The sequence below is a fragment of the Aulostomus chinensis genome, chromosome 17 (assembly GCF_037954235.1).
Source record: "Aulostomus chinensis isolate RoL2024-O1b breed Wild chromosome 17, RoL_Achi_v1.0, whole genome shotgun sequence".
Taxonomy (NCBI): Eukaryota; Metazoa; Chordata; class Actinopteri; order Syngnathiformes; family Aulostomidae; genus Aulostomus; species Aulostomus chinensis.
The window spans coordinates 4,030,174-4,055,663 of NC_141336.1; the positions used below are offsets into that span (position 1 = coordinate 4,030,174).

Sequence of the window (25,490 nt, forward strand, 5' to 3'; positions counted from 1 at the left end):
CCGAAAGTCTTATTTTTTTCATATTATATTTCCTTTTTCATTTTAAGTAGAATCTATCCGCAACTGGACCTGAACTCAACCATCCATCAGCACGTGACGTGAAGGTAATCTAGCTATCCATCCATCTGTCTGTCTGCCTGTCTGTTTTCTGCTGTTTACGGTGTGTTGACGCTGATTGTCACAAATCACGGAGAAGAGCACATCTCTGCTGGACAAACACAGATGGACGACAGCGGCACACTCCTCGCCGGCCTCCAGCCACTCAGCAGAGTGCTGCTCCGCTTTATGGCGTCATAAAGTTTCCCTCTCAAAACAGTGTTGAGGCGATGACAGTAATTGGTGTGTTGTTTAAAGCCGCGTCGGGTGCTATCACCTCTGTCCTGACAGCCGTAATTAGCCTGAAGGCTGCTGGATATGGCAGATTAAATGGGTGGTTAATGGTAATTTACTGGTCACTCAGCACACTTAAGGTTGGACTGGTCAAACACTGGTGCTGATGGTGTGAGTCAAAGACGATATCGGCTGATAATGGCCTCCTTTACACTTACAGAGGGTTTCAATGTGACAGTTGGGATGGCTTGTTTCTAGAGTGACAGAAACACTGGAGTGCTCAAACGAAGATGGACATAACGACGATCAGGTGACATGAATGACAGTCTCAATCTTCCAAAGTGGAAATATCAGAAAAAAACATACATTCCTTGAAAAATCTGAGTTCTTTTATTAAATAGAACCACACAGAGGAGTGACTTTGCTGCTGTCACCTCAGCAAAACCCTCTACAGTTTGTTTGTTTTTGTTTTACAGATCAACCCAAACTTGGAATACTGGCAGTGTCGTTTTTGCGTGATCTTAATGAAAAACAACAGCGCATGTTCCTCGAGTGACATGAGTGAAATACACCCCCACATGCAGGTTTACCCGCTCCCACTGCGAGGAGACGCCTCTCTCCGTGTTTCCTGGCCACGTTTGAGGTCATAAACAGCTTGATGGCACGGGAAGGAAGGGAAACATTGGACTTGTGTACGGTCTTCAGTAGCTGTAGCAGAAGCAGCATGGAGGACAGTGACGGTGTTTCTGCCCTCAGTACCGACTGAACCGTGTTGGACGGTTGGATTTGTGGCTGAGAGGTTTCCAGTTTTCATCGCCTCCCTGTTGATACCAGAGCTCTGGTCTGGTGTTGGAGGCATTGGGCACCATCCAAAAACGACCTCGTTCACCTGGGTTGTGTGTTCCCATAAGTGCTGATTGCTGCCGTGGCTACTGCAGGGTCGCTTGAACTGGGATTGATCACTGGTTAAACTTTTCCCACTGCTGAAAAAAAAAAATGGGTGGGGTCATCCAGGGTTATCCTGGCCAGTGGAGTCAAATCTAAAGAAATATGATCATTAAAACAGGATGGAAAGTGTCAGTTATTCTCTTAATCAGAATAAATAACGGCGACAGTCAAACAGCAAACATTAATGTCATCTGAAAAGAAATTTTACCAACTGGATCGTCTCTACAGATTCTGGTTTATTTTACTCTACACTGCATCTCAGCGTGAGGCTACTTTAGCATTAAAGGACGGATCCACCGTTTCTCAAGTCTCCGAGTCTCACTGACACGCACGGATCACCGTGGGAGGTTTTCGGTTGGTTGGGATTCCTGCTCATGCTGGCAATGAAGAAATCTCCTCTAGAACCAACAACCCCGAAACGATGGGTGACAGCAAGCAGAGTTCAGCAGTTTGAGCCCCGCAATTCAACTGGGGATCTCCTGAAATGGCCTTTTTTTTTGGTTAAACTCCCACTTTGCGTCTCTCCCTCTGGTACGGCTCAGCAAGGACGCACAGTTCACGGAAGGATGAAGCAGAATTTCATTCCAAAATGACTGTATAGAACCACTAAATTACAGCGTGAACATATCCTGCCAGATTACCCCGTGTACTCTGTAGCGTGCAGAAACCTCCAAATATAATTTGGCTGGAAGCTGTTTCCACACTGGTAATTGGCCTGTATTTATGTAGCGCTTTTCTACCTTCGAGGCTCTCAAAACCCTTTACAGTGTTGCTTCATTTCAACCATTCAAGGCGCCAACCTACAACATCGTGAGCAATTAGCGGTTCAGACTTGCTCAAGGACCCTTCGTCACTGTCTCCCGGCAAAGTGGAGATCAAATCGGCGAACCTTCAGTTCCTCTACGTCTGCACCACCGCCTCATCGTCATCACACCGTCTGAATAGGTCAAATTACACGGACGCCAATTAAACTGGAGGATTCTCAGAACACAAACCTCAGCTAAACCCCATGTCAAAAAGTGCAGTTTTTCATGATGTTTTTTTATGCATTCTACCCTGGCCAGTGTTACTCCCCTCCATCAAGCTGAGTGAAAACCAGCGTCAGTTTTTGCACGGTCCTGCTGAGACACACATACAGATCCGAACACCTTCCAGGGCCCCTGTCCAGCTGTGGCCCCATGAGGATATCATCCCCCTGAAGGCCATTGCAGGAGAAAATTCTATGAAGAGAAAAATGAATTCTTTTGTTGTGTTAATCAGAAAGCATTCAGTCACAAACTCCATTTCTGATCTACTTTATTCAGGCCCTCTGAGTCCACTTGTGCTCCCCAGGCTCCAGTCAGGCAGCAGCTACACTTAGAGTTTAATCTGAATCTAAATTCATCATTTTTATCTTTGGAATCTGGAATATCTGCTGGTTTGGTTCAGCTATGTCTGAGGAAAGAGATGTGGGAAGTTCTGGACAATCCGTCACTTACTGCCTCCAGCGGTCCCGGAGGGGCGGCGCGCCGAAATCTGATCTCCCTCCCCCCGCTGGCGGCGCGCTGCCCGGCGGAGAGGCAGCCAGGAGGCATCCTGGACCGCGGAGGGAGAGGAGCAGCGTCAAGCCATCGAGGCACACTGGCACACGACGGTCCGGCCTCCAAAATAAAAGCATTTTAATCTCGCATTGTGAACCACCCGGTGTTGAATAGACCTGCACTACTTTGCTTTTCTCCATTCATCGAAGGCTACAACGCGCTGCCTCACTGTACATCCTTGCTGTTGGTGTTCCTTGACAACTGTGGGACACCGGTTGACTTGAAAAGGTAAGTACGTCTCGTGTAATAGGTTTTAATTGTTTCATCACATAAGATCTAGTTTTATTTACTTCCCTGTATGAAGTGGGTCCGACTCAAAAATAGGACCCACAATTAACTTCAGCCCAAGTGTCACAGGAGCCCGAAGTCCAGGTTAACATCAGCTCCAGCAGAGCCTGGCCGCTCATTCTGAACCACTTTCTATGTAATTACGAGGATATTTAACTCTGGAATGAATCCAAATCATGGACATTTTTACACTTTGTTATTGAGAAAGAAAATAAACACATCAAATAAAAGCAGCTTACACAGAAAAGTTGACATGTGTTCATTATCCTTTTCTTGAAGCTTTTTGTGTTATAAAGCTTTTTTCTTTTTTAAACTGCATGTTCCGGGGAAATGTGCCGAACCATTCACAAAAGCATTGCGTCACAGGTTTTACCGCCTTGTGTATTTTGTTTTGAAAGAACCAACCGGAAGTCCTCCTTGTCCCTCGCCGGTCTGACATGACGGCAGCACCACGCAGCTCCCTACTTCCCAGTCAGCCAGCGGAGGAGAGCCACCAGTCCAAGTTGGTCGACCCAAGAGGACGAAACACACTGACTGGCATCCGCACCGGAGAGGAGCCGCGTCCCGCTCGCCTCCTCCACACACACCAGCCCGCGCACCCGAGGATGAACGTACCCGGGAGGTTTGGACACTTTGGACCGCAGCGCGCTGTGGAAAAGGGGATTTAGTGGAGAAGTTGACTTTGGAAGTGGCTGTGCCGGAGCAGGAGACTCTCGCTGAGGGGGGAATTCGGACTTTTTTTTCCCCTTCAGTGTCGCCAAACTGCTCCACGAAGCGCGAGGACTTGAGGATTTCCCAGTTTTGTTGGGTTTCAGGGAGTCTACTGGAAAACTAAGTCTTTATTTCTACTGAGGGCTTGGTGACACCTGGAAAGACAGACTTGCTGTCAGAAGCGAGCTTCTTGGGTCAGTATTTATTATTATTATTATCATCATTATTATTATTATTACTATTATTATTATTATTATTATTATTTACCTGTCATGGGGAGGAGGAGTGAGAGACGCGGTAAACTTCCCCGTAGATGTGGCGTGTACTGAGTGAGTGTGTGTGCGTGTGTGTGAATGTATGTGTGTGTGAGGCGTGGAGCTCCGGGACCAGACTGCCATGGCGCAGGTGGCACTAAAGAACGGCTCGTCCGTCACCGGTCGGTGCGCAATCGGCGCTCCCCGGAATGCACCGGAGCCGCGAGGACGCAACCTGCGCTTCTTTGAATTTGGATAAAGCGCGTGGTTCACGCGGGCTCTGCATGGGGGGTGCAGTTACGCACGCTGCCGGGCTGTGGAGGCGGACCGGGCTCCTGGTCCCAGTGCCAATTAACTTCAATTTTCTGGAATTATTAAAACCTCGTGCTGGATTATTTTATGGACACTGTGGTTCAAGGAAAACAATGAAAAAAAACATGAAGTATGAGAAAATGTAGTGGCAGAATTTAAAGTGTAAAAACGGTGTTTCTTGTTGTTTTAATTTCGCACCTTGATCCAACCATCATATTCACTCGAGAAGTCCAGCACTGCCCTTCCATCATCCTCTGCTGCTCGCGATGAACACGCCTTTCCTCCCTCGCTGCAGTGACGTCTTCTCTCGTTGGGAGCTGAAATATGAATTAGCTTCTGTCAGACTAATAATACCTCTCGTCATCTCTGAAGTTTCTCCAGAAAGCAGCACTTTTTTTTTCTTTTTTTTTGCTTCAGCCCTTTGAAGGGTCGAGCTGTGCGGTTCTCTCCCCCCGCAGCAGCAGCGGCGGGTCCCCTGCTCCACACACGCGCGCCTCCATGGGATTCAGATGGTGATTTTTATTTATTTTTTCCTTCAGATTTCTCAGATTTGACTCCCATCGAGACATATCATCATCGGAATTGAAAAACAAGAGAAAACCCCGGCTTGCAGCTACGCTGAAAGGAGATTTAACCCATTAAACACTGGAGCCAGAGACAAGCGCGCGTGGCAATAGTTCACTTATGCTGCAAATTAATTGCAACTATCGGCTAGAGAGATAACGCCTTCCCGAGGACATACACACACACACCCACACACACACACACACACACGAGCGCGTTTGACTCCAAACGCGTTTCTGATTGCCTTTTTTTTCTTAACCGAAATTGGCCCTAAACACCAACAGATAACTAATAATTAGTGTTTCCTGTTCTACATTACAAAGAGGGACATAATAAGTGAAAGAAAAGAGCTCATTATTATTATTATTATTGTTATTAATTCAATCATGAACTATAACTTTCCAGTGCTCTCCCAGACCGACAATCCCACCCAGGGACTCACACTGGTCTGCGGCCGTCGTTCGCGGTGCTACTGACACCTGCATGAGCTTCCCTGGATGTCTCTAAGTGTCTGCGGTGGCAGAAACTGAGCTTCTAAGCTGTTTGTTTGCACCTGCCGGAATGTTCACGCCACCGCTGCAGGTCTCAGGAGGTTTTGTGTCGTTGCCTCGTTGTTTCTCAAATCTTCTGTGTTTTTTTTTTTTTTTTTTTGGGGGGGGGGGGCGTCCACACCCGGAGCCACGCCGAGCTCGGCTTCGAGGTGCAGAGCTCTCGCTGCCACTCACTCACCTTATCGATGTCTGCTCTCAGGAAGAGTGTGGGGAGTGTGAGGGGAAAGAGTGGAGGGGAAGAGGAGTGGAGGAGTACCCACTCGTCTCGAACCACCTGGCCAAAAATAAAATTAAATTAAAAAAAAAACAACAACTCACTTTCTCTGATTGAATCTGAGGTTTTATTCTGGAAAGGTGCGACAACCACGTGACCAGCGGCTCGCACTGATCTCGGCGGAGGGATGACGGGGGTTTGAACCCGGGTGAAAGCGCCCCTGTGCCTCCGAGCGAGTACAATGTGAAGATAGTTCTGCATGATTAATGTTCATGTATTATTCACCGCCGTGGCTGTGTTTCCCCTTTCAAGCTTTAAGAAAATATTAGCATGAAAACACTTCGGAGGCTTTGAACTGCTCGCTGCTCTTTGGGATCCGTAGCGGCTCTTCTTCTGCTGCTGTTTGAGGTTGTTAAGCGAATTTAAAGCTTTTTTGGGGGCTGTGCTGGTTGAGTTTCACCAGTCAATTATATATATATATATATATATATATATATATATAATAAAAGTAATGAATGATCTAAGGGAACAATTCTGTCAGATATATAAATACATGAGGACTTGCAGAGAGAGCAAAAGTACACAATCTTTACTCACATAGAAGTACCGATTCAACCTGTTTACTCAAAAGTAAAAACTACTGGCTTTTACTACTTCTATACCAGGAGTATAAAGTATTTTTTCTGCTTTGCCTGCTTCACTTTCATCCATGACAGCACGCATGGATATCAAATCCTTCCCTTCGCTGGATGTGATTTCCACCAGGTGGAGCGTTCATGATGTTCACCTGCCTCTCACGCTGCAGTGAACAAGTCCTCCGTCCCTTAGAGCTCTCCTTTGTTTCACTTATTGCATCTTTTCTGTCATTTTTGTCGGCCGTGCGTCGAAAAAGCGATGCACAGAAAGTATAGATGTTGTGTTGGAGTGCGGTAGGAGCAGGTACCTGAGAAATCTGTCACATTTCTACTTGGTTACTTCCCCTCTACCTCTGCTCTCCTTCCTGCACTCAATCACCTGCAAGACTTTCCTGCAGATTCACTTTGCACGTGGAGTTGTCTAAATGATCGTCTGTCACCAAATGAGTCAGTTCAAAACCCTCCGTGGCTTCCCGGTCTCTCCTCACTCTTTGCCGGAGAGGCTGTCATGTTCCTTGTCTAAATAGATCTGCAGGTGAACGCCAACCCGATCTGAGGCAGCTCCCGCGTGCCTGTAAAACGTCAAGATCTCTCCACTTGTGCGTCTGCCAGTGAAAACACGTTTTTCATTCTGAGGGACCTGCAATCAGCTACCTCCCCGCTCGCCGAGTGAAGACTATCGGCCTGTCTAAACAAACCGCAGCGGCGTGCAGGCGTCGCCTGGTGCTGCGTGAAGGTGAGGATGGGCCGAGCGAGAAGAAGAGCAGCTCACATCAAGGGCTGCTGTACGCCGGAGCTGGAAGGTGCGGTGGCGGCGTGTTTACATTGGGACTATCTACTCCTGTGTGAAGTTTCTGTGTTGAAAAGTGATAATGTGCAAACAGAGTCTTGCAGAGCCGGGCTTTGGTTTGTGCTGAGCAAGGAGTGGGTCACAGGTCCTCTGAGGGAAAGAAAAGCAGTACTGTTAAGACTTAAGACAACACAACCTCTCTCTGGACTCGCTGTGTATGTACAATACACCTCTGTGTGCAAGCACTCCGAAATCTTTGTGTGTATGAAGCTGTGTTTTTGCCGGCGTGGATGTCTGACAGCCAAGGTTATTCTGAAGCCTGACAAAGCTGCTAAAGTTTAAGCTAACAGTGCGTGTGTGTGTGTGTGTGTGTGGGGGGGGGGGGGGTGCTCTGCTTTTCTGGGCACCTCGCGCAGAGCTTTCTCTGTGAACCTCACTGCATTCCAGCTTTTCCCCGCTTAAGCAAACAGACAGCAGAGCACTCCGCCGTCGCTCGCCGTGGCCGTCACGCTCCCTCCTCCTACTCTTGCAAGCCGCCGGGCATGTTGAGCAACTGATACTGTAGACTTCGGCATTCCTCATCCTGCAGGAAGATTAGTGAATCCATGTCGATTGGTTGCTAAACCTTGCAGAAAAGTTTCTCAAGCAGAAAAGAGTGGGAAGAGGAATGTCAGGCTGTTCGGGTTCGAAATCTCTCTTTCTCCTCAATCTAACCCGCTTCCACCAGCGGAAGATGAACCTGTGGACTGGAGGCGTGATGGAAAAGGTGTCCTAAACCCTCAGATAATGTTGGTCTAATATCAGCAGACATCTTGACACTCAGGTACTCGGGCAAAAAAAGCCCCTGAGAAAACCTGTGAAACGGGATTTCCAGCCTAATCCCTGAAATCTATGTGGAATGTCAGGTCAGGGAACGGTAGCATGAATGCAGACCCGACGGCGCTTCTTTGTTCACTTTTCAATTTTACAGTCTTACTTCTTCATTTTGTTGATTTCATTTCTGATGGAGTGTTCTCTCACAGCCAGATCTGCCCGGGAATCTCACTCCGAACGCCCAGATCTCTCTCTCCCTCTCTCTCTCTCTCTCTCTCTCAGCTCTGACTTTTAACTTCTTGTTTTTCAGGCCAGTGGCAGGGAATTGTTGGATAGTTTCTTGCGGCGTCGGACGCCGCTGTTGTGCTGGACAGCATGCAAACGGAGGATGTTGTGTGAGTCGGGCCTCACTGCTCTGCGTCTCACCTCGTTGTCCAGAGGAATGACGGCTCTGTGGTGCTCACTCTGGCTTTCCATCCTGCTGCCTCTCTGCGTCTCTCCAGCCAGGCTTCCCACCGCTCAGCCCACAGGTAGGATTCAACCTCCCACTACTGCTAATTGTCATGAAGGAAACCCAATGCTTAAAGCTAACCGTCTGGCACAGTTTTGTTCCTATGTGATCAAAATTAGCTGAGAGAAAAAACTAGGATTTACAGTAACAGAGGAACTAGAGGGGACTTGCGTACCTCCACCAGCTCACCAAGGCAAAAACAATTGTTGTTTGTCAATCTGTTGAGTGGATCAGCCCTCAAATGTATTGGCAGCTCTCCTGGCCCCTGTGACACCCCTAAACCCGAGTTTACTGAAATTCGGTCGCACAGTTTTTGTGCTAACAGACGGATGAACAATACCTGTAACAATGATGGAATCCAATGAGATTTCATGTAAAACATGAATGGAACTTGAAAATATCCTCTTAAGAACCTCATTACCTGTTAAAATTACATGCCATCACCATGGAAACGCTGTCATTAGAGAGTCTTTTGGGATTCGACAGGCCTCGAGTCTGTGGTTCTACAGTGGTTGTTGTCTAACTGTATTTCATCGATATTTCGTGACAAAAGCTGTTCTTATCCTGTCTTTGTACTTCTACCTTTGGAAAGTAATGCATTATCATTATTGTTCTTACGTTCTCCTCAGTTTGTTTTCAACAATTACCCCCCCCCCCCCCCCTTTTTGGTTGATGCTAACGTCTGGTTAGACTGGTCTAAGTCTGGTCTCTCTATAGACCCTTGTCACAGCGGCTCTGGCGTGTATTGCAGGATAAATATTGATCTAATTAATAACCTCAGCTATGGCCCTGGTCAGTCTAGTCCAGGCTGGTATTGTGCGCACTGGCTCACTGGAACGGCTGCGACACTAAAAAGAGCAGAACCATGATTTCAGTTGTTTACCTGCTGTGACATGCGGAAGGACCCACGGAAAAATCTTGTATTATTTTCGATAAAACTGATGGACATCACCGGCTGCTGGTTGAATGTCTGCGGGTTTTGGATCGTCGGTTGTACAAAACGAGCCTCTATGTGCCGACGTGAGGTGAGGCCACAGAAACTGATGCGGCGCCTTCCTGCAGCGCTGGGATGAGAAGGAGCCTAAAAGGGTGCTTGTCCAAAAACAAGAAAGGAAAGGTTTAGCGGCTTGTTCCTCGCTTCATTTTACATGCTAGTATGATATCTGCTCAGCACCATGTTTCTCTGGCTTCATCACTTCAAATAAGGAGATTTCCAAAGGCACCTTTATTGTTTATGCGAATGCGTATGGAGAGGGTTTTTTTATGAGGAGGATTTAATTGGACTCTTCTTGGTTCGCTGAGCTTAGCACGTTCTTCCCTCTTTGTACCCGAGGCGGAGGAATAGCTGAAGATCAATCCAAAGTAAACGTCGACTGTGTTTGCTTTAATCACTCCATATTGCGCAAAAAAACTAACACAGCAGAGTGATCTTTTTTGAGGCGTTAGCCAAGTGTTGTTTTTCCTCTCCCCTCCCTTTCTCTTTTATCTGCGAGTTATTTCAGATGCGGCTCTGACACACTTCACAAGCTACAGCGCAGCGAGGACGACCAGCGCGGTTGTCTTATAATAAGATCATGCATGTTGTTGCTGGCGTGTATGTGGGGCCTCTTCCTAAACACTGAGGTTAGAGCAGTGATAGCAGAGAGGTAAGTAGTGTGGACGTGAGGCTTAGGTGAACTTGATAATTGACGTGTTAAAGATGTGACCTCTAAAAAAAAAAAAAAAGAATGCCTGTTCGGAGACAAACAAAAAGCGTGATTTATTCATCCTTGGAAGAAAAGGGGATTTGAATTTCACGCACTTTTACATATTCATACTTGTTGTGTGTCTTCGCTTTGACACTGACGAGCCGCTGGAGGCTGAAAAGCAGCTCTGGATCAGACTGACGTGATAGTCCTCCACAGCACCTCGGTGTAAATTCCACTCTCCACAGAGCCGCCCCTGCCCTCGCTCATGTACAAACCCAGTGTTTCAATAGATGTGTTGTGATTCTGTCCGCTTGATTGCCTTCCCTGCTGGGAGCCATCACAGCCTATCCCGCTTGGCATCATCCAAGAGCTGAGTGTGTTTTTTTTAAAGCCCTCCGGGTGGCGGCTGTTGGGGCTCTGATCTCCTTGTACCTGCATGTTACAGACGTGGCCCGACGCACAGCTCAGAGGAGGATATTGTTTCAAACTGCCAATGTTTGTCATGTTATTATGTGTTGATTAATCCAATGTGAAGTTTATGATGGCGAGCTGATAACGTGAGAAGTGTCCCACCATGTTTTCCATCTCCTACATTTCCGTGAAGGATAAAAGTCCTTATGCTCAGTGTGAGGCTGAAAATGTCATTTGAAACTCGGGATGGAGTTATTTGTGTTTTATTAAAGGGAGACACCAACCAGAGCCAGACTAGAAGACACTGTAGATCCTCTCCTCTGCTGCGGGAGCGAGCTGAGACCCGCCGACAGCTAGTTAGCTTAGCACACTGAATGGTAGTGAATGGGAAGTGGTAGCATACCACTGTCATCAAACATGCTTCTCTCGAAAAACAAACATCTTTATGTCTAAATTACAAGACGTTGTAATATCTGAATCAGCGCACAGCTGGAACTGGACGAGCAGAGCGACTGCTGCCGCTAATCATAGCCGACTTTGTGAGAGAGGATGAGGAGGATTACTGTTGGATCAACCCAAGAGAGAGTTGCTAACACTTCCCACCCACTGCCATTCATTGTGCTAAGCTACCTCAGGGTCAGCAGGTCTCTTGGGGTTTCAATCCCCTGATGCAGCACAGAGGAGAGAAGGCGATCTATCTTCTAGTCAGGCTCTGAGGGCGATGGACGGGGAACAGAGTTCCAAAAGAGCTTGCGAATTCCTTTAATTTCAGCATTGGTTTTTGCTCTGATTGTGGTTCCTTCCTGATCATGGCAACAGACGGGTGGGTTTATGTCACAGATGAGCAGTGAGACAGGGAGCTTGATGTATTCTGAAGCCTCCTAGACAGGGAGTTCATAGGCTGCGAGGCAAGTCGATACCCAGCATCATCATCAGAGGTCATCAGCGTGCATCCACAGAGGTGACAGTGACACCAAGCAAGACGCCAGCTTTTGTGTTCATGTGAAAAATCTGAACCCAAGAGGAAGAATAGAAAAATGTGTCTCCTGTGTGGTCCTGCTGATCACGGCACCATTTCATACTTCATTTCTGCTGGTTCGTGAGAGGATGGATGATTAATAGTGAAAATGAGAAGAACCCCCCCCCCGTATAGGAGCGGGACCACAAGTCCAAAATTGTAGATTCAAGCTTTGTTTTTGTTGATTGTTGGTTTGTTGGTTTGTTTTTTTTACAAACAAATACCACCAATCATGTATTTTCTTATATTATGAGGTGGGGAAGTGCATGAACCCTAGCAGCAGCCTCAATGCCTGGCGGGTCCTCCGGGCTGCATCGTCTCGTCTCCCCCGTCCCCCTGTGGCCCGCCGGCCTCCAGCTGAGTCCCCCAATCCCACAGATGGATGAGCAGTAGGGATAAAATGACTGTTGTTTACTGGCAGATGGCACGATTTCCCCCTCAGCCGCCACAGCGCCGGCCTGCAAAGTTGCCGCTTAGGTTGGTGTGTTTCAATGACTCAACCAGTGTGTGTGTGCATGTGTGTGTGTACGTGTATGCACACGCGCACAGATTAATGTGTGTGTCAGACATTAGTAGGTGGTAAAGACTGGAACGCCCTTGAAAGTTTACTGCATATCTGTAAATATTAGTTTAATAGTGCAGTTTTGGACTGTTGTATTCGCATATCCAGCTTGTTTTCAGATGAGTGGATGAATGTTAAGAGGGGAGAATGTGTACGTTGACCGAGCAACACGCTGCGTGTTTGTTGGACCACTCCAGATATGGTATCCTGGATTTAAACAAGAACTCTGAAAGTGTCATCAAGTCCATGTAAAAAGAAAAAGGCTGTGTGTAATAAATCTTTAGCTCACCCTGGTATATATTTATGGATGTATGAGGTAAGGAGACCCTGTGGTTTGTGTGTGTGTGTGTGTGTGCGCGCGTGCGTGTGTTTGTGTGTGTGTGAGTGGATGTGTGTGAAGCGTAATTCCTCGTTTCCATTAAGTGCACCTAAACGTTGCTCCAGAGCGCAGTCTTGTTTATTTCTCCAAACGCTGGTGGCAATTCCAAATGTTTGGGAGGCAGAGCTGACCGACTGTAGATGACAAAGAGCAGAGGCTGTTTGTGTGTATGTGTGTGTGCATTATTCTTCTCTCCTCTGTATTTACCGACCACCCACGCCCACCCACCCACCAGTTCCCCGCTGAGCTCCCATGATTTATGTGGCTCCTCTGCCTTTCTGTGAAACAGCAGACGAACAAATTCAGCACATTTGTTTTTGTCGCTGCATCGTTGTGCATGCAAGTCTGTGTGATGGTGTTTGTGTGTGTGTGTGTGTGTGTGTGTGTGTGTGTGTGTCTGTGTGTGTGTGTATGTGAGTGAGCGACAAAGCAGGCCCATGTGTCGTCTGTAGTTAAGTGAGTGTTATGTCTGTCTGAGCAGAAGCAGACTATGAAAGAGAGGCTGTAAAGAAAGATAAAAAGAGAGAAAGATAGAAATGAAAGGATAGTCTGGTTCTGTGTGGTCACTATACTTGTGTGTGTGCGTGTGTGTGTGTGCGTGTGTGTGTGTGTGTGTGTGTGTGTGTGCGGGCACGTGTGTGGTGGAAAGGTTACTGACCACTGTATTCTCATCATCAAATCAGCAGGTGTTGTGTGGGTCGTTAGAAGTCCTATTAAACCCGTGCCATCCACAGATTTACACTCAAGCTCTGTAGTTTACACACACACACACACACACACACATACACACACATGGTGGGTTTCCATCGACCATCAAACCATAGAGATCATTTAATTGGATGACTGTCCTCATCCCTGAACAGGGAGGAATTGGTTTATTCCCTGAAGTTTGTCCACCTCCAGAATGGTAGGTGGCGCTGTCTCCTCCGACAGCTGATGTGCAGTTAGACTTTCTTCCTGTCACACACCAAATATGTTAGCAGGCAGGCGTTCCTGTCAAACATCAGAAGTAAATTCAAAGGCTATTCAGGAAAGAACCTTTAAGCTTGTCGTTGATTCCTCCCCAGGCTGAGTCGCAGCTGGGACGGCGTGTTTCACGTAGTTTGAACGTCTATTTTTCAGTCAGGCTCACACATTTAACAATTAATCAACTTTTTGAAATCTACTTCTCTATCAATCTTTTTTTCCAGGAAACAGATCCCTCCTGTAACTCTGACAGCAGCAGTGTTCTCCTGAAACTCTGTGTGTGTGTGTGTGTGTGTGTGTGTGTGTGTGTGTGTGTGTGTGTGTGTGTGTAAGGGGGAGTAGTATTGTGTGTTTTCAAGCCGTTTCAGTGTCGATCTTTCGTACTTTTGCAGCCAGCTGTGACTCAACTTTTTCAGCTCGCTCAAGTGGATTTTGGCATGAAAATATTTTCCACGTGTTCGTCTAGAGAGGAAAGTCTCTGGTCTTCAGTTACCTAACTGTTTTTTACCTGAACACGCTTAGCTTGCGTTTGTGTACAGCGGTAGAGCCGATTCAGCCCCTCCAGTGACCCGGCGCCTCCCTCGTCATCTCAAGTGCCCCTGTGATCACCGAGTGTTTTTCTGATCCGTCACTGCGCCCCTCTGATGGACCCCCCCCCCACCAAAAAAGAAATAAAGTGACAAGTGTCCCGTCCACCTGGAGTGCTTCTAGATGCTCTTGTAGTCCGAGCTTGTGCAGCAGGGTCAGCGTGCCTCCCTTCAGGTCAGAGAACATGGCGCCAAACCAAGAGCCAAAAATACCATGAAACTGAGGAACAATACTTTTTTCCATAAAATGAAAGTGAAAGTGCAGGAGTCGGTTTAGTCTTATTTTGAAGGAGCACTATGATCCGAGGGCTTCGGCATCATCGTTGCCTGCGTCTGTTCAGTATCTAGTTGCAGTCTTGGCAAGGCAAGCTTCTTGCACGACTGATGGAACAGTCGTAACCATCACGGTTATAGAACCCTGCTGTTGGCTTTTGCACTCCAGCATGTTTCAGTCCCGCGTAGATGCTCGGCCTTGGCCTCTCCAGCGGTGATTCATTGAAGGGCTCTTTTTCTAGGCCACGACGCTTCTGTAATTTTCTGTGGAGCTCTCAAGCTCACTGCTGTTTAATCATCCTATTATGCAAATGAGCACAGCTCCATGTGTGGGCTTTTCATGACCCTAAAAATTCAAGCGTTTGTCCAAGCAGTCCCTCTTCTTCTTCTACAGCTTTGGCTCTCGGAGAGTCTTTTTCCCGGCAGCATTATCAAGAAATCTTTGGCAAAGTGTGCGAGCCAAGAGAGCTGTGGAGAGTGATGATTTGCTGAACAATAGTTGTTCTATCCCGACTCCATCAGGCACTTAATCTGACACTTTTGGCACATTTCTGGATGAGAATTAAACATTAAACACAAGTGAAAGTCTCATTTACCAGTTAATGATCGTGGGGAGCTTCTCTCAGACTTGGAAGGCAGTCCAGCAGGATTAAGCTCAAACATTTGCACCTATAAAGATGGATTTGTATATTAGTATTAAAAGCCCTGAACCGGCGCAAAGATCACTTTTGGTTAGATGCGTAATAAATAGTGTTTACTTTTGAACATGCTGTACTTTGTATCATGTCGTCCTTCTAAGCACCTTATGTATTAGGGAGATTTTCATTAAGTACTCGAAGAGTATTAGTGTCTAGACTGTCTTTTTCCAGGGATAACACACAGCTCAATTACAGTGGAAACAGTGGAAAAGTCTGATGCTGATGCTGCATATCAGATGAATTTACAGCGTTTGGCTTGACTCTGACCATTTTGGGGAATATTTAGGGCACGTCGGGAGCTGCAGTCCTGATCTGAATGTCTGCTTTGGACTGCAGTCCTGTTCACTTGTTGTTTGGAGGGGCGACTTCACTAGAAGGGGCTTTTAATCTCCTTGGTTTGGACATCATTTGATATTTAAGCGCACGGCTATTTTTTTCTTAAATTAGAGATGCAGTTGCATATCTTGAAATTTGCATTAGCAGATTTTTTTTTTTTTTTTGCTTTCTCTTTATCAGTGCAAACAAGCTGTAAACACACTGACATAATAGTTGACTCGTTAGAAACCTGTTGGCAGCCTCTCTGACTGCCTGATGAATGGTAGTGCGGTTTTCACGCTCCTTTTTCTAGTTTACTAAACACAAAAGTTCATATTGTAAGATGCTATTTGCTAGTTCAGCGTCACCTCTCCATGTTGTAGTCACACTTGGTCAGTGACCACGGGGGCTGGCCTCTCTGCTGAAAGGGAAAGCAGTTGCGTCAGCGAACAGGAAACTCTAGAATGGTCACAGGAAGTGCTAGGTCAGGTGGCAAATAAGTGACCCATGGATAAAAATTAATCCAGAGGAAGCTAAAACACATTGTTCCTTCCCTATGAAATGAGGTCATTACGCTGTGTCCGTGTTCCATGGGCAGTAGTTTTTAAAGATGTTCTTGCAAGTGATCGGCACCGGATCGTCTTTGTGCCGCACAAGAAGTTCTGTTTCAAGTCATTCAGTCATCGGAGACAAACGGCAGCACCACGGCTCTCTGATTTAGCTCCAGTTGCTGGTGTCACATGACAATTTCACACATGTGCAGCAGTTCAATTGCTGCCTAGTTGAGCTTTCAATTTCCATATGGAAATATTGGTATTTTCCTGCTTTCATGTTGTCAATTCTATTAAAGGCGTTCAACCAGTACCTGCACTCTTCAGAGTACAGTTGATTTTTACAGATATTTCTGGCTTTATTTCTGAAACCAGTAAAGATGTGCTACATTGTTGTTGGTATTTGATCTTATTTATTGATTTTTAAACATTTTATTAAATGTAGAGGAGGTGAAAGGGAAGACATAGAAGACCCAGAAACCAAAGCTCATGTTTCTATCAGTCGTAGAGGGCGAGTGCACATTTTAGCGGACACTGACAGTTCTATGCCGTGTTCCACTCTCAGGTGGCTGCTTACAAAAGCAGCATGATAAACTTGATTTTTTTCAATGGGTCGAAATGGTTCTCGGACCTTTTATCTTGTAAGGAGAGACTAAAAGCCTACGATGAGTCTCTCAGGTGTACGGTAGAGGAGATGAGCAGGCGGCTGTAGAGGAGCAGGCCACCATCAGCTCGCGGCCTCCGTACGTAGCAGCCCGGGCTGCAGCCACCTATGAATTAATACACCTCATTAATGCCCTTTGAAACCTTCCCTGCATTTCACCCTATGAATTATGGATGAAAACAGGGGACCGTTCTGTGTGGTGGTTTCTTCTCCTTATTGTCTCTTTTTACTTTCACTCCCCGACGCACAAAGAGGCATTATGTGGCAGCCTGTGCGTTTACACGTTGAGCCTTAAATCTTCCTGAATAGTTGCTAATTTGCCCACTTTTTTTTGGCTGGTTTTCAAATCCACATGAGCCCTTTGATGGCGGCATGCATCACCTTCTGCAGCCTAATGATGCCTCTACAGCTCGGTCTCACTCACACCTGTGCATGTCCTCTGCCTTACCTCTGGCTTCGGTTCATGGCGGTTCTTAGCCCGCTGGCTGACAGCGGCGTTGACATACGGCGTGTTTTTAATTACAAACCTCCCCTTAAGGAAATTGTTGAGCTACTTAACAGATAAGGCAGACTCAGAGAAAACAAAGAGGCTCATTGTGTCGTAGCGGGAGGACGGCTCCGGGAGGCCGCGCAGGTAGGGGCGGCTGGGGGCTCGTCAGGTGGAGCGGCGGTTAAATCTGACAAAAGATTTCTGAGCTGCGAAGTGACGGGATGATCCAGTGAAAGTTCTCTCTCTCCTCACGCTGGATTTATTGCCATGTTTTCTGCAATCGCATCACTTTTTTATAGATTTGTCATGACGGCTGGTGAATGCGAGGCACTATACACTGTTAGTGCAAGTACCAACGGGTCTGCGTGTGCGTCCTCGCTCTGAGCCAGTGTGTTTTGTTGCTGGCAGAGGCAAACAGATGGTAGTTTTGTGTGCCAAGCTGCAAGGAGTCCAACGCATCTCTGCACACAAAGGGAGAAAGAGTCCCACCCATCACTCAGCCCGTGGAGCCCCCTCTGACCACACATACATCCAGCTATTTGCTTTTCCCTTTTCTGCTTGTATTTCTTCTTCTATCGCTGTTGCTGCTCAATTCTTTAGGTTTTGATTGGCTGTGTTCAGGCAGCTCCTGAAGGCTGGAGGAGCGCGGGTGCCAGTGCAGAGGCGCGAAATGTTGTGTAATCCGGTCCCGGTGTAAGACGACAGCCCAGACAGTCAACAGCTCCTTAGCATACGTGATATGAGCCCCATGTGCAAAATAAATACATGGATGATCATCCAGGATCATGTGTTCATATGTTGTGATGTATTTACCAGACACTGAAAATCACATGGGAAACACGCTAATCCAAACACTTGCTGTGTTACTCTTGTCCATTTCATTTATCTATCACAGCTCTCTCTCCCTCTTTTCTCTCTCTCTCTCTCTCTCTCTGTCTCTCTACCCCCCCCCCCCCCCCCGTCTCTCTCTGACCACTAATCAGAAGCAGAGCTCTCCTGTCTGGCTCTGCTGCACCCCATTTACATTTCTGTGAATGGAAACAGGGAGCCAACAGACTCTGTGTGTATTTGTGTGTGTGTGTGTGTGTGTGCGTGCGCGCAGAGGGGTGAGTGAGAGGCACGAGTGTGTAAGGGTATGTGTTACCTCCTTGCTCGCGACTGTGCTCAATTCTCTCTCTCCAGCCTATACACTTTTTTCTCTCCTCCATCCTCGTGGTCCCCACTTGGAAAATTCAGATTTGCTTTATTGGCATCACTGAATACAGCAATGCTGATTTATGACGGTATAATAAAGATTGAGATTAAAAGAAAAATGGCAGATTTTCACATTAACACACACATTTCACATCTGTTTCCTTTGTTCTGCCTCTTCTACTTGTTTCCCCTTCTTTGCACCCTCTCTCTCTCTCTCTCTCTCTCTCAGCTGGCTAATCCATCCATCTTTGCTCGCCGTGCTTCAAAAAGATGCTGGGTCTCCCCTCACGCCTCCGCATGCATGTCTGCTTAAAGCCCCACACACGCACACACATCCAGGGCAGCTGACACATCTAATATTGAAACCGAACTCGGCTTCTATCCCCCCCCCGCGTCTCTCCCTCACCCCCCCCCCATCTCTCCCCGTATGTTATTTTGCCAGGAGAGCTAAAATAATAAACCCTTGTACCGTCTGCAGAGCGTAATGGAAGCCTTTTGCTCCCTGGAAAGAAGAAGGGCGACTTTGGTGTTGTGCTGGCTAACTGCAGAGCAGTGACAGTCGAGCTGACTCGAGGTTTGCTTCTTTAGAATAACCCACACCAGACAGTTTTCAAAACGGTGTTATTTTTGAATGCGGTACATCTGGTAATTGGCTGCATCTTTTCCTCGTGTGGCAACTTTCTCCTCCTCGCTGGCACATCAACATGCTCAGAATCAGTAAACAGATTTACGTGTTACAGTTTGTTGTTTTTTTTCAGGATGGAACTTTGAACCCTGCTTCAGACGTCTCCATGGTCTTTACCCTCCATCAGCCACTAGTTGTTTCTCCATTCGATTCCTAAATGTATCAGAAACAAAAACTTGGCATGTTCTCATCAGCTGGTTCGGAGCAATCAAACTCACGTGGCGTGTATTTCTGTCAGTATAAAGGAAGCATTAATCACGTCAGTGACAGAGCAGAGGAGGAGTCGTCTTCGTTATCCATCAGCAAAAACTCCAGGAGAACAAGTTGGAGTTGTTCTCTGGTACAGGCTTGTGCCAGCCATGTTGCGGCTTCCTAAAAAGGTTCTGGGGATGTTGTGAAAGTTTTATAAGCTAAGATTCTATACTCTGGTGCCTTGAAAAAGATTTTCAGAATGTTTTTGAAGAATATTGTCCTGCCTGTTGGAGGAACATAATTAAAAAAATAATAGTAATAATCCAATATGTAATAATCTAAGAACACTTAGAGCTGGGTAGACAAACCTACCTCAAACAAGAACAGACTTTTTTGGGGGTTTTTTTTGCTAAATTGAGGTTGTTTTTTTTTCCAATTTTTATGTGTATGATCATGCGATAATTCAACAAATGCATCAGTAAAGATGGAGGGAAACATGAGTGAAGACATTTTGATATTCATACGTGTCATGAAGCCTTTGGCGCTTGTTCGTTGGTCATCCGCCTTCATCACCGTCCCGTGACTCCAGGTTATTCATGTTTTTTGGTGTCACATCTCCGGTGTCGCACGTTCCTGCTGCTCAGTTCAACCACAGCCTCAACCTGTCAGCCAATGAGCCACTTCACCGAAGCAGCCGGGAGTCAAGTACAAGCGCTTTGCTCAGTGGCACGTTGGCGCTCACTGAATAGGAACATTTTTAGGAAACTCCATTTAGTCTTCAATGAATGGCAAAGAAGAACTGCAGGCCACAGCGGAGAGGAGCACATACAAGCACATGCATGCTGGGTAGTGAAGTGGTTTCCGTAGTTACCTGGGTTTTTTTAGGTACCTGCAGGGAGAAGCTAACGAGTTGGTGATGCTAATAGTCTCAGGTGGATAACAGTGAATTTCTGTTGAGTCAGGATGCTGATGGTGACATGAGAGTGTTCAGGCTGCAGACGTCCCAGCACCACCGTTCTCCAGAGGCTTCCCAGCAGAGGCTCCTGTCTGTGGCCTGTTTGAGCTCCTGGAGGGACGCAGGAGGAAGGGTTTACGGGATTAGAGGCTTTCCTGCTTCTGTCCTGCTCTCTGAACATTTAACATGCCGGTCCAGTGCTCGGTTTCACAACGCTCAGATGGAGAGCTGAATTACTTGACATATTCCTTATGTTTCCCCATCAACAAGAAGAAAAGAAAAGGGAAGAGAGCGGGGCGACTGATCCAGGACAGGAAGGAGCTCAGGAGTGTTTCAGGGAGTCCGGCATGGCGGCAGAGCTCAGTGCAAGTGTCGCTTACCGTAGAGGCAACAAGCAGGTTCAGGGCCATTGATGCTTTAGTTTCCTGCTGATTCCACCCAGGGCCACACCCACCCCACCTCCACCTTACGACCGCTGTGCTTTATTTTATTTCCATGTGAAATATAATTTGATAATTGCTGACTTGTCTGAAATAGAAGCAGTTTTTGAAAGTTTTATTACAAGCAGCTCTGTAGCAACTTGTTTTGAGTTTAGTTTACTAACGCTTCTTCAGAGCCTTCTTTCACGCTGTCAGGAGGGAAAATCCAGATCTTGGAACCTGAACGTTGCCTTGAACTGAGTCTGAGGCGGCTCATAATTCAGACATGGTATGAAGCAACGGTACCTAAAGTGAAAACGCCCTAAAAGTACTGGAGCCTGTGTGTTTATTGCAGTTTTAACTGTTAACCTGCTGTTAACCTTGGTGTTAGCACCTTCCCTCTGCAGGTTCCCGACTTCCTGCTCCGTGCCTCTGCTGCTGTTGATTCCAGGAGAGGAGAACACGCCTTCGCAATGCTTGACAGATTAATTAACGAAGTTGATGAGGTTTTTACGTTGAGCTCAAAGCTTCTCTTCATCGCCTTTGTTAACTTCTCGGAAACACAAAGTTAGTGTGAGAAACTGTAAACACGATTACTGTGGTTGTTTTTCTTATAGCGTGAATGCACAGCGGCACGGCTGTGTAGGTTTGCAGCGTTGCCAGGGCGATGCCTAAATGCAGAACAATCCCGGCTTTCCTCTTGTTCTGTGTGTGTGTGTGTGTGTGTGTGTGTGTGTGTGTGTACGCGCGTGCGCGCGTTCAAGTCCGAAAGCCAACTGTGCCTTTAAACGGATCACACTCCATGACACTGACGTCTCTGTCACCTCCCACAGACACACACCATCACCATCAGATGAGGATGTTGTCCAGTGTGTGCGCGTGTGTGTGCGACCACACAGAGGTCAGGGCAGGGTCCCTGTCGGGGTCAGCTGAGGTTAAAGTTGAACATTTCCATCAGGCGTCTCTTCAGGCTGCTCCTGTGGTGTCAGGGACGGTTTCATCAGCCGTCTCTCCCGTCGACCACTTCGGATACGACATCTTCAGGCATTTTGCAAACACTGCTCCTTATCATTTTTTTTCAGCGTTTTTCAATTGAAGTTCTGGAAATCCCCCTAAATGTACAACCTCCAGCTTTTTAACCACAAACTTGTTCAGCCATGGAAATATGAAGATATTTTCCTTTAGAGGATAGACTTTTTTTACTCACACAGACTTTGTTTTACTACTTTTGAGGGACCAATCCAGGTTTTCCCGTTCATATTCTGGATGTCGGGTACGGAGTACTGATCCAGTCAGACTCATCTGTTTGCCCAACTGGATATCACCAATAAAGACAAATTAATCAGAGCTGTGATTTGAGTCAAAAAGGGAATTGAGTTAATCTCAATAATCTATAAAAGAAAATTAAGGTTTTCAGATGAATTCCAATTTAATAAAACCCTTGCCATGTATTTTTTTATTATGACGCCTTAAATTTGAGAGGATGCTGTCGGATATGAGAAGAGAGCAGCCCATCTCCAGGATTTCACCAGAGCTCAAAGGTCTAGTAGCCAATTCTTCATATCCAGCAGAAGTTTTTTACTCCTCACCAAATCTGTTTTTTTGTCTTTGGCTGATAACTTCCCTGATTCATCAAGACTCTTGGGATAAAGGAGTGCTGACGGAGCATCAAATTTGCCTCCAAAGTTCGAGTGCAGTCATTTGGCCGTCCCACAGTGACCCTAAATCAATATGTTGCTCAACTGGCTCTTACAATATGACCTCTGTTCTCTTTGTTCAGGGAACATAAAGTGCATAAACAACTCAACACTTAAACAGCAAGCTTTCACATTCATATCGCGATGGTGGAACATGCTCAGTAATCGCATTGGTTCCTCTGTGTTGTTTAGAGTGTGTGATTATGTTGTATCGTAGCCCCACACACTTCGCAGACATCCTGGCCTTTGTGGGCTGAGCTTCTTACACTTGTCTGCTGAATTGAAACTAGGCCAGTTCGTCTTTGGAATGACAATTACCGCGGATCCAACCCTATTCTGAGGCTGGAGGGATGGAGGGGAGGCGACGATGAGGGTGTGAAAGGAGCAAAGACGATTGGGTGCTGCCAAGATGCTCTGGACGTACGGTAGCTTCCGATGCTCGTTAGCAAGGCCGAGCAGAGGGAGGGTGACGTTGGCACAGGCCAGGGCGGGATGCTTCCAGGCAATGTCTATCTTTAACTTGATTTTTAGGGGCTCTTTTGGTGTAGCGCAGCTCAGCCTGGCAAAGAATAGAGGCAGCAAGTGAGGGAAACCCTCCCTACCCCCCTCTCCTCCCCTTGATCTCTGCCGAGCCATCACCCTTTTCTCTCCATCTCCTCCTGGCAGGCTTCTCCACAACGGTGTGAGGTTGTCAGGATGGCCCAGATTAAGGCCATTGTTCAGAGGTATTTACATCCGGCCAAACCATATTAAACAGAGATTAGGGGTTTTCACTGCACATTTCAAAAAAAAGAAGGAAAAAAACGGAGGGGGTTAAAAGAAGAGGGAGCTCTTCCAGGACGAGCGGGATTTACAATTGGCATAGCTGTGAAATGGAGGAAGAGAAATGTGGTCTTTATGGAGGGAGGAGGTGATGGCTGGTGGTGGTGGGACGGTCGTTGTGGGGATCCTGTTTGAAGGTCATGTGATTCTGGCTTGTCTGAAGGGACGTTGATCGTGCCAAAGGGTTGGCAGACGGTGCAGTGCTTCAGCATAGGAAGTAAGAGAATCTGTTGGCGGGACAGAGCAGGCAGCGGCTCTCTGTCGGAAGCAGGCTGATTGTACATGTGTCTGGCTCCTCAGTGTACTTCTGTAAGGGATTACTTCATTTTTGTTCAGAATGGAGTCCACCATTCTGTCCTATAGGATATCTGAAAAAAAAAAAAAGCAAAAAACTCTGTCAGTCTCTTTATTCCTATTATTCTCATTTACCTGCATAAACAAACAAAAGGTAAAGGCGACTTTTAAAGGATTACATAAAAAGTTCTTTGTAAACGTCTGTAACAGTTGATTGACTGATTTTCCTGTCACATTTTATCCTTCCATACACATGCGGTATTACAGCACATTCAAGTTTGCCTTCAAGTACACTCATGGGGAAGTCTCTAAACACTAGCGACTGAAGACCGAGGTTTTGATGCAGAAGTGGGTGAAATCTTAAATCAAAGGTTGCTTGGGTGCCGTTCCGGTGATGCGCCGCGGTCGTGTAGCAGTGAATGCTCTCCTACCAGCAACACAGGCAAAGTAGGATGGCACAGTTGCGATCAAGGAAGAAAACACCTCACATTAGTTAGTAGTGTTTTAGAAAAGTGAATTGCTCTGGTTTGTTTTGCTACGAGGGGCGTTAAAGGGCGTCCTTGACTCGATGTATGGAGCGCAGGTTTGTTAGTGCTTGTTCTTCCAAGCATTACCTGGTGATCAGAACTTAGGTAGGCAGAAGGCTCTGATGTCTGGTGGCGTGAGACTAACCTCCGACAAGGAGGCGGAATGCGGCTTGAGGGACTGCATTTTGATGCTATGAATCATTGGCAGCATCATGACGAGGTCCTGACCACCTGTCTTACAATGAGAGTTGAAGAACGCTCAACTTTCAGCTCTCATCAGTGTCACTTTTTACCAAGCAGCCCAATCAAACACCACAGGGACCGTCACAACAAAAACACTGGCGAACCAGACGGTTGAACCCGTCAAGACGTTTACAAGCAACATCTCATGAACCACGAAGACCAGCAGGTCCGTGTTCACTTTGTGTGGTTGAGTCCTCATCCAGTCCTCATCCAGAGAGGAAGCGCTCTTCTTTGTGTCCAGATTTTTACTCCTCAAGATGTTACGTATCTCAGCAACCAAAGCATCCACACTGAAATAACGTTATGATCTCAAACGCTCCCAACTGGGCGTTTTTCGGTGGACGGGGGCCCGAAGTGTTGGCTTGTTTGGAGAATCTATGAAACTTGACAGTGACATACGAACGAATGATTATGCAAAGTGCAGCTTTCGATATCAGATTATCTCTCTGCTGTGTGTTGTGGCATTGCTGCTGCATTCTTACGTCTCAGAATCTTCTGAAACAGTGCAACACTATCACAACCAATAAGAATAATGGCCAGAACTAAGAGACAGACTCTGTTTGGTTTGGTCTCAGCCTCACACACATGCACACCAACTGGCATGATCCCACAAATGTGGAAACTATTTGTTCTCCCAGTTCTAAAAGGAGACGTCCAGCCTTTCTCAGTAGTAGACGCAAACAACTAATTACCTTCAATAAAAAAAAGGTAGTTTTTGGCTGAATTATTTGCCACTGGTTTTGGAGCAGCCCTCTGTGCAGATGTGGGGAAAATAGCCTCATTTTATTATTAGCTCAGTGTGGTGAAGAGGAGGGAGAAAAGGGAGCTTGATAAAGATGAATGTCTCCCCAGCCCATCTGGAATCACTCACATTCAGCAGCAGTTTAAATACAGATAGGGTTTAAAGAGGTATGTGTTGCTGCTTTTCTACCCGACTCAATAAAGGTACCTGTTAAGCCCCTCTGGAGAAAGAGACTCTTGTAATATTTTTGTCTGTTTATGGCCCTTTTCACCGCCCTGTTGGAACCTGCGTGAATGCTGCTTTATGCAAAGCACAACGTCCACAAACCCGCGACCCTCAACTGATAAGCGATATAGAAAATAGATGGATGGAGAATGTCCACAACAGCATGTACGCCCACTAAAGTGCATGCATTTATATATATACTGTATGTATATATATATCTATATATATATATATATATATATATATATATATATATATATATATATATATATATATATAAACTACATTTTTTTCTTTAATTATTTAAAATGATTTTTCAAGGAGATGGAGGAAGCACCCTTCAATGACAATAATAATTTTAAGAATGTTCGGTTTTCTATAGATGGAAGGGA

The 25,490-nt window shown here is 46.4% G+C and overlaps 1 protein-coding gene across 11 annotated transcripts in view; it reads left to right on the plus strand.

Annotated features, from left to right (window-relative positions):
* The first annotated feature begins 3,611 nt into the window (after positions 1-3,611).
* The window catches only part of fgfr3 (fibroblast growth factor receptor 3), an 84,876-nt gene continuing 62,997 nt past the window's right edge, over positions 3,612-25,490 (plus strand). Inside the window, exons 1-2 of one of the 11 annotated variants that reach the window (XM_086183520.1) lie at positions 3,612-4,051; positions 8,301-8,520. In XM_086183520.1, the coding sequence (XP_086039646.1) occupies positions 8,379-8,520 (142 nt within the window). In that variant the 5' untranslated portion in view covers positions 3,612-4,051; positions 8,301-8,378. Of the gene's footprint in view, positions 4,052-6,045; positions 6,161-6,558; positions 6,692-6,794; positions 7,191-7,213; positions 7,393-7,750; positions 7,944-7,976; positions 8,083-8,300; positions 8,521-25,490 lie in introns of those variants that run through there. The other 10 variants (XM_086183525.1, XM_086183521.1, XM_086183524.1 and 7 more) reach the window with 10 other exon arrangements.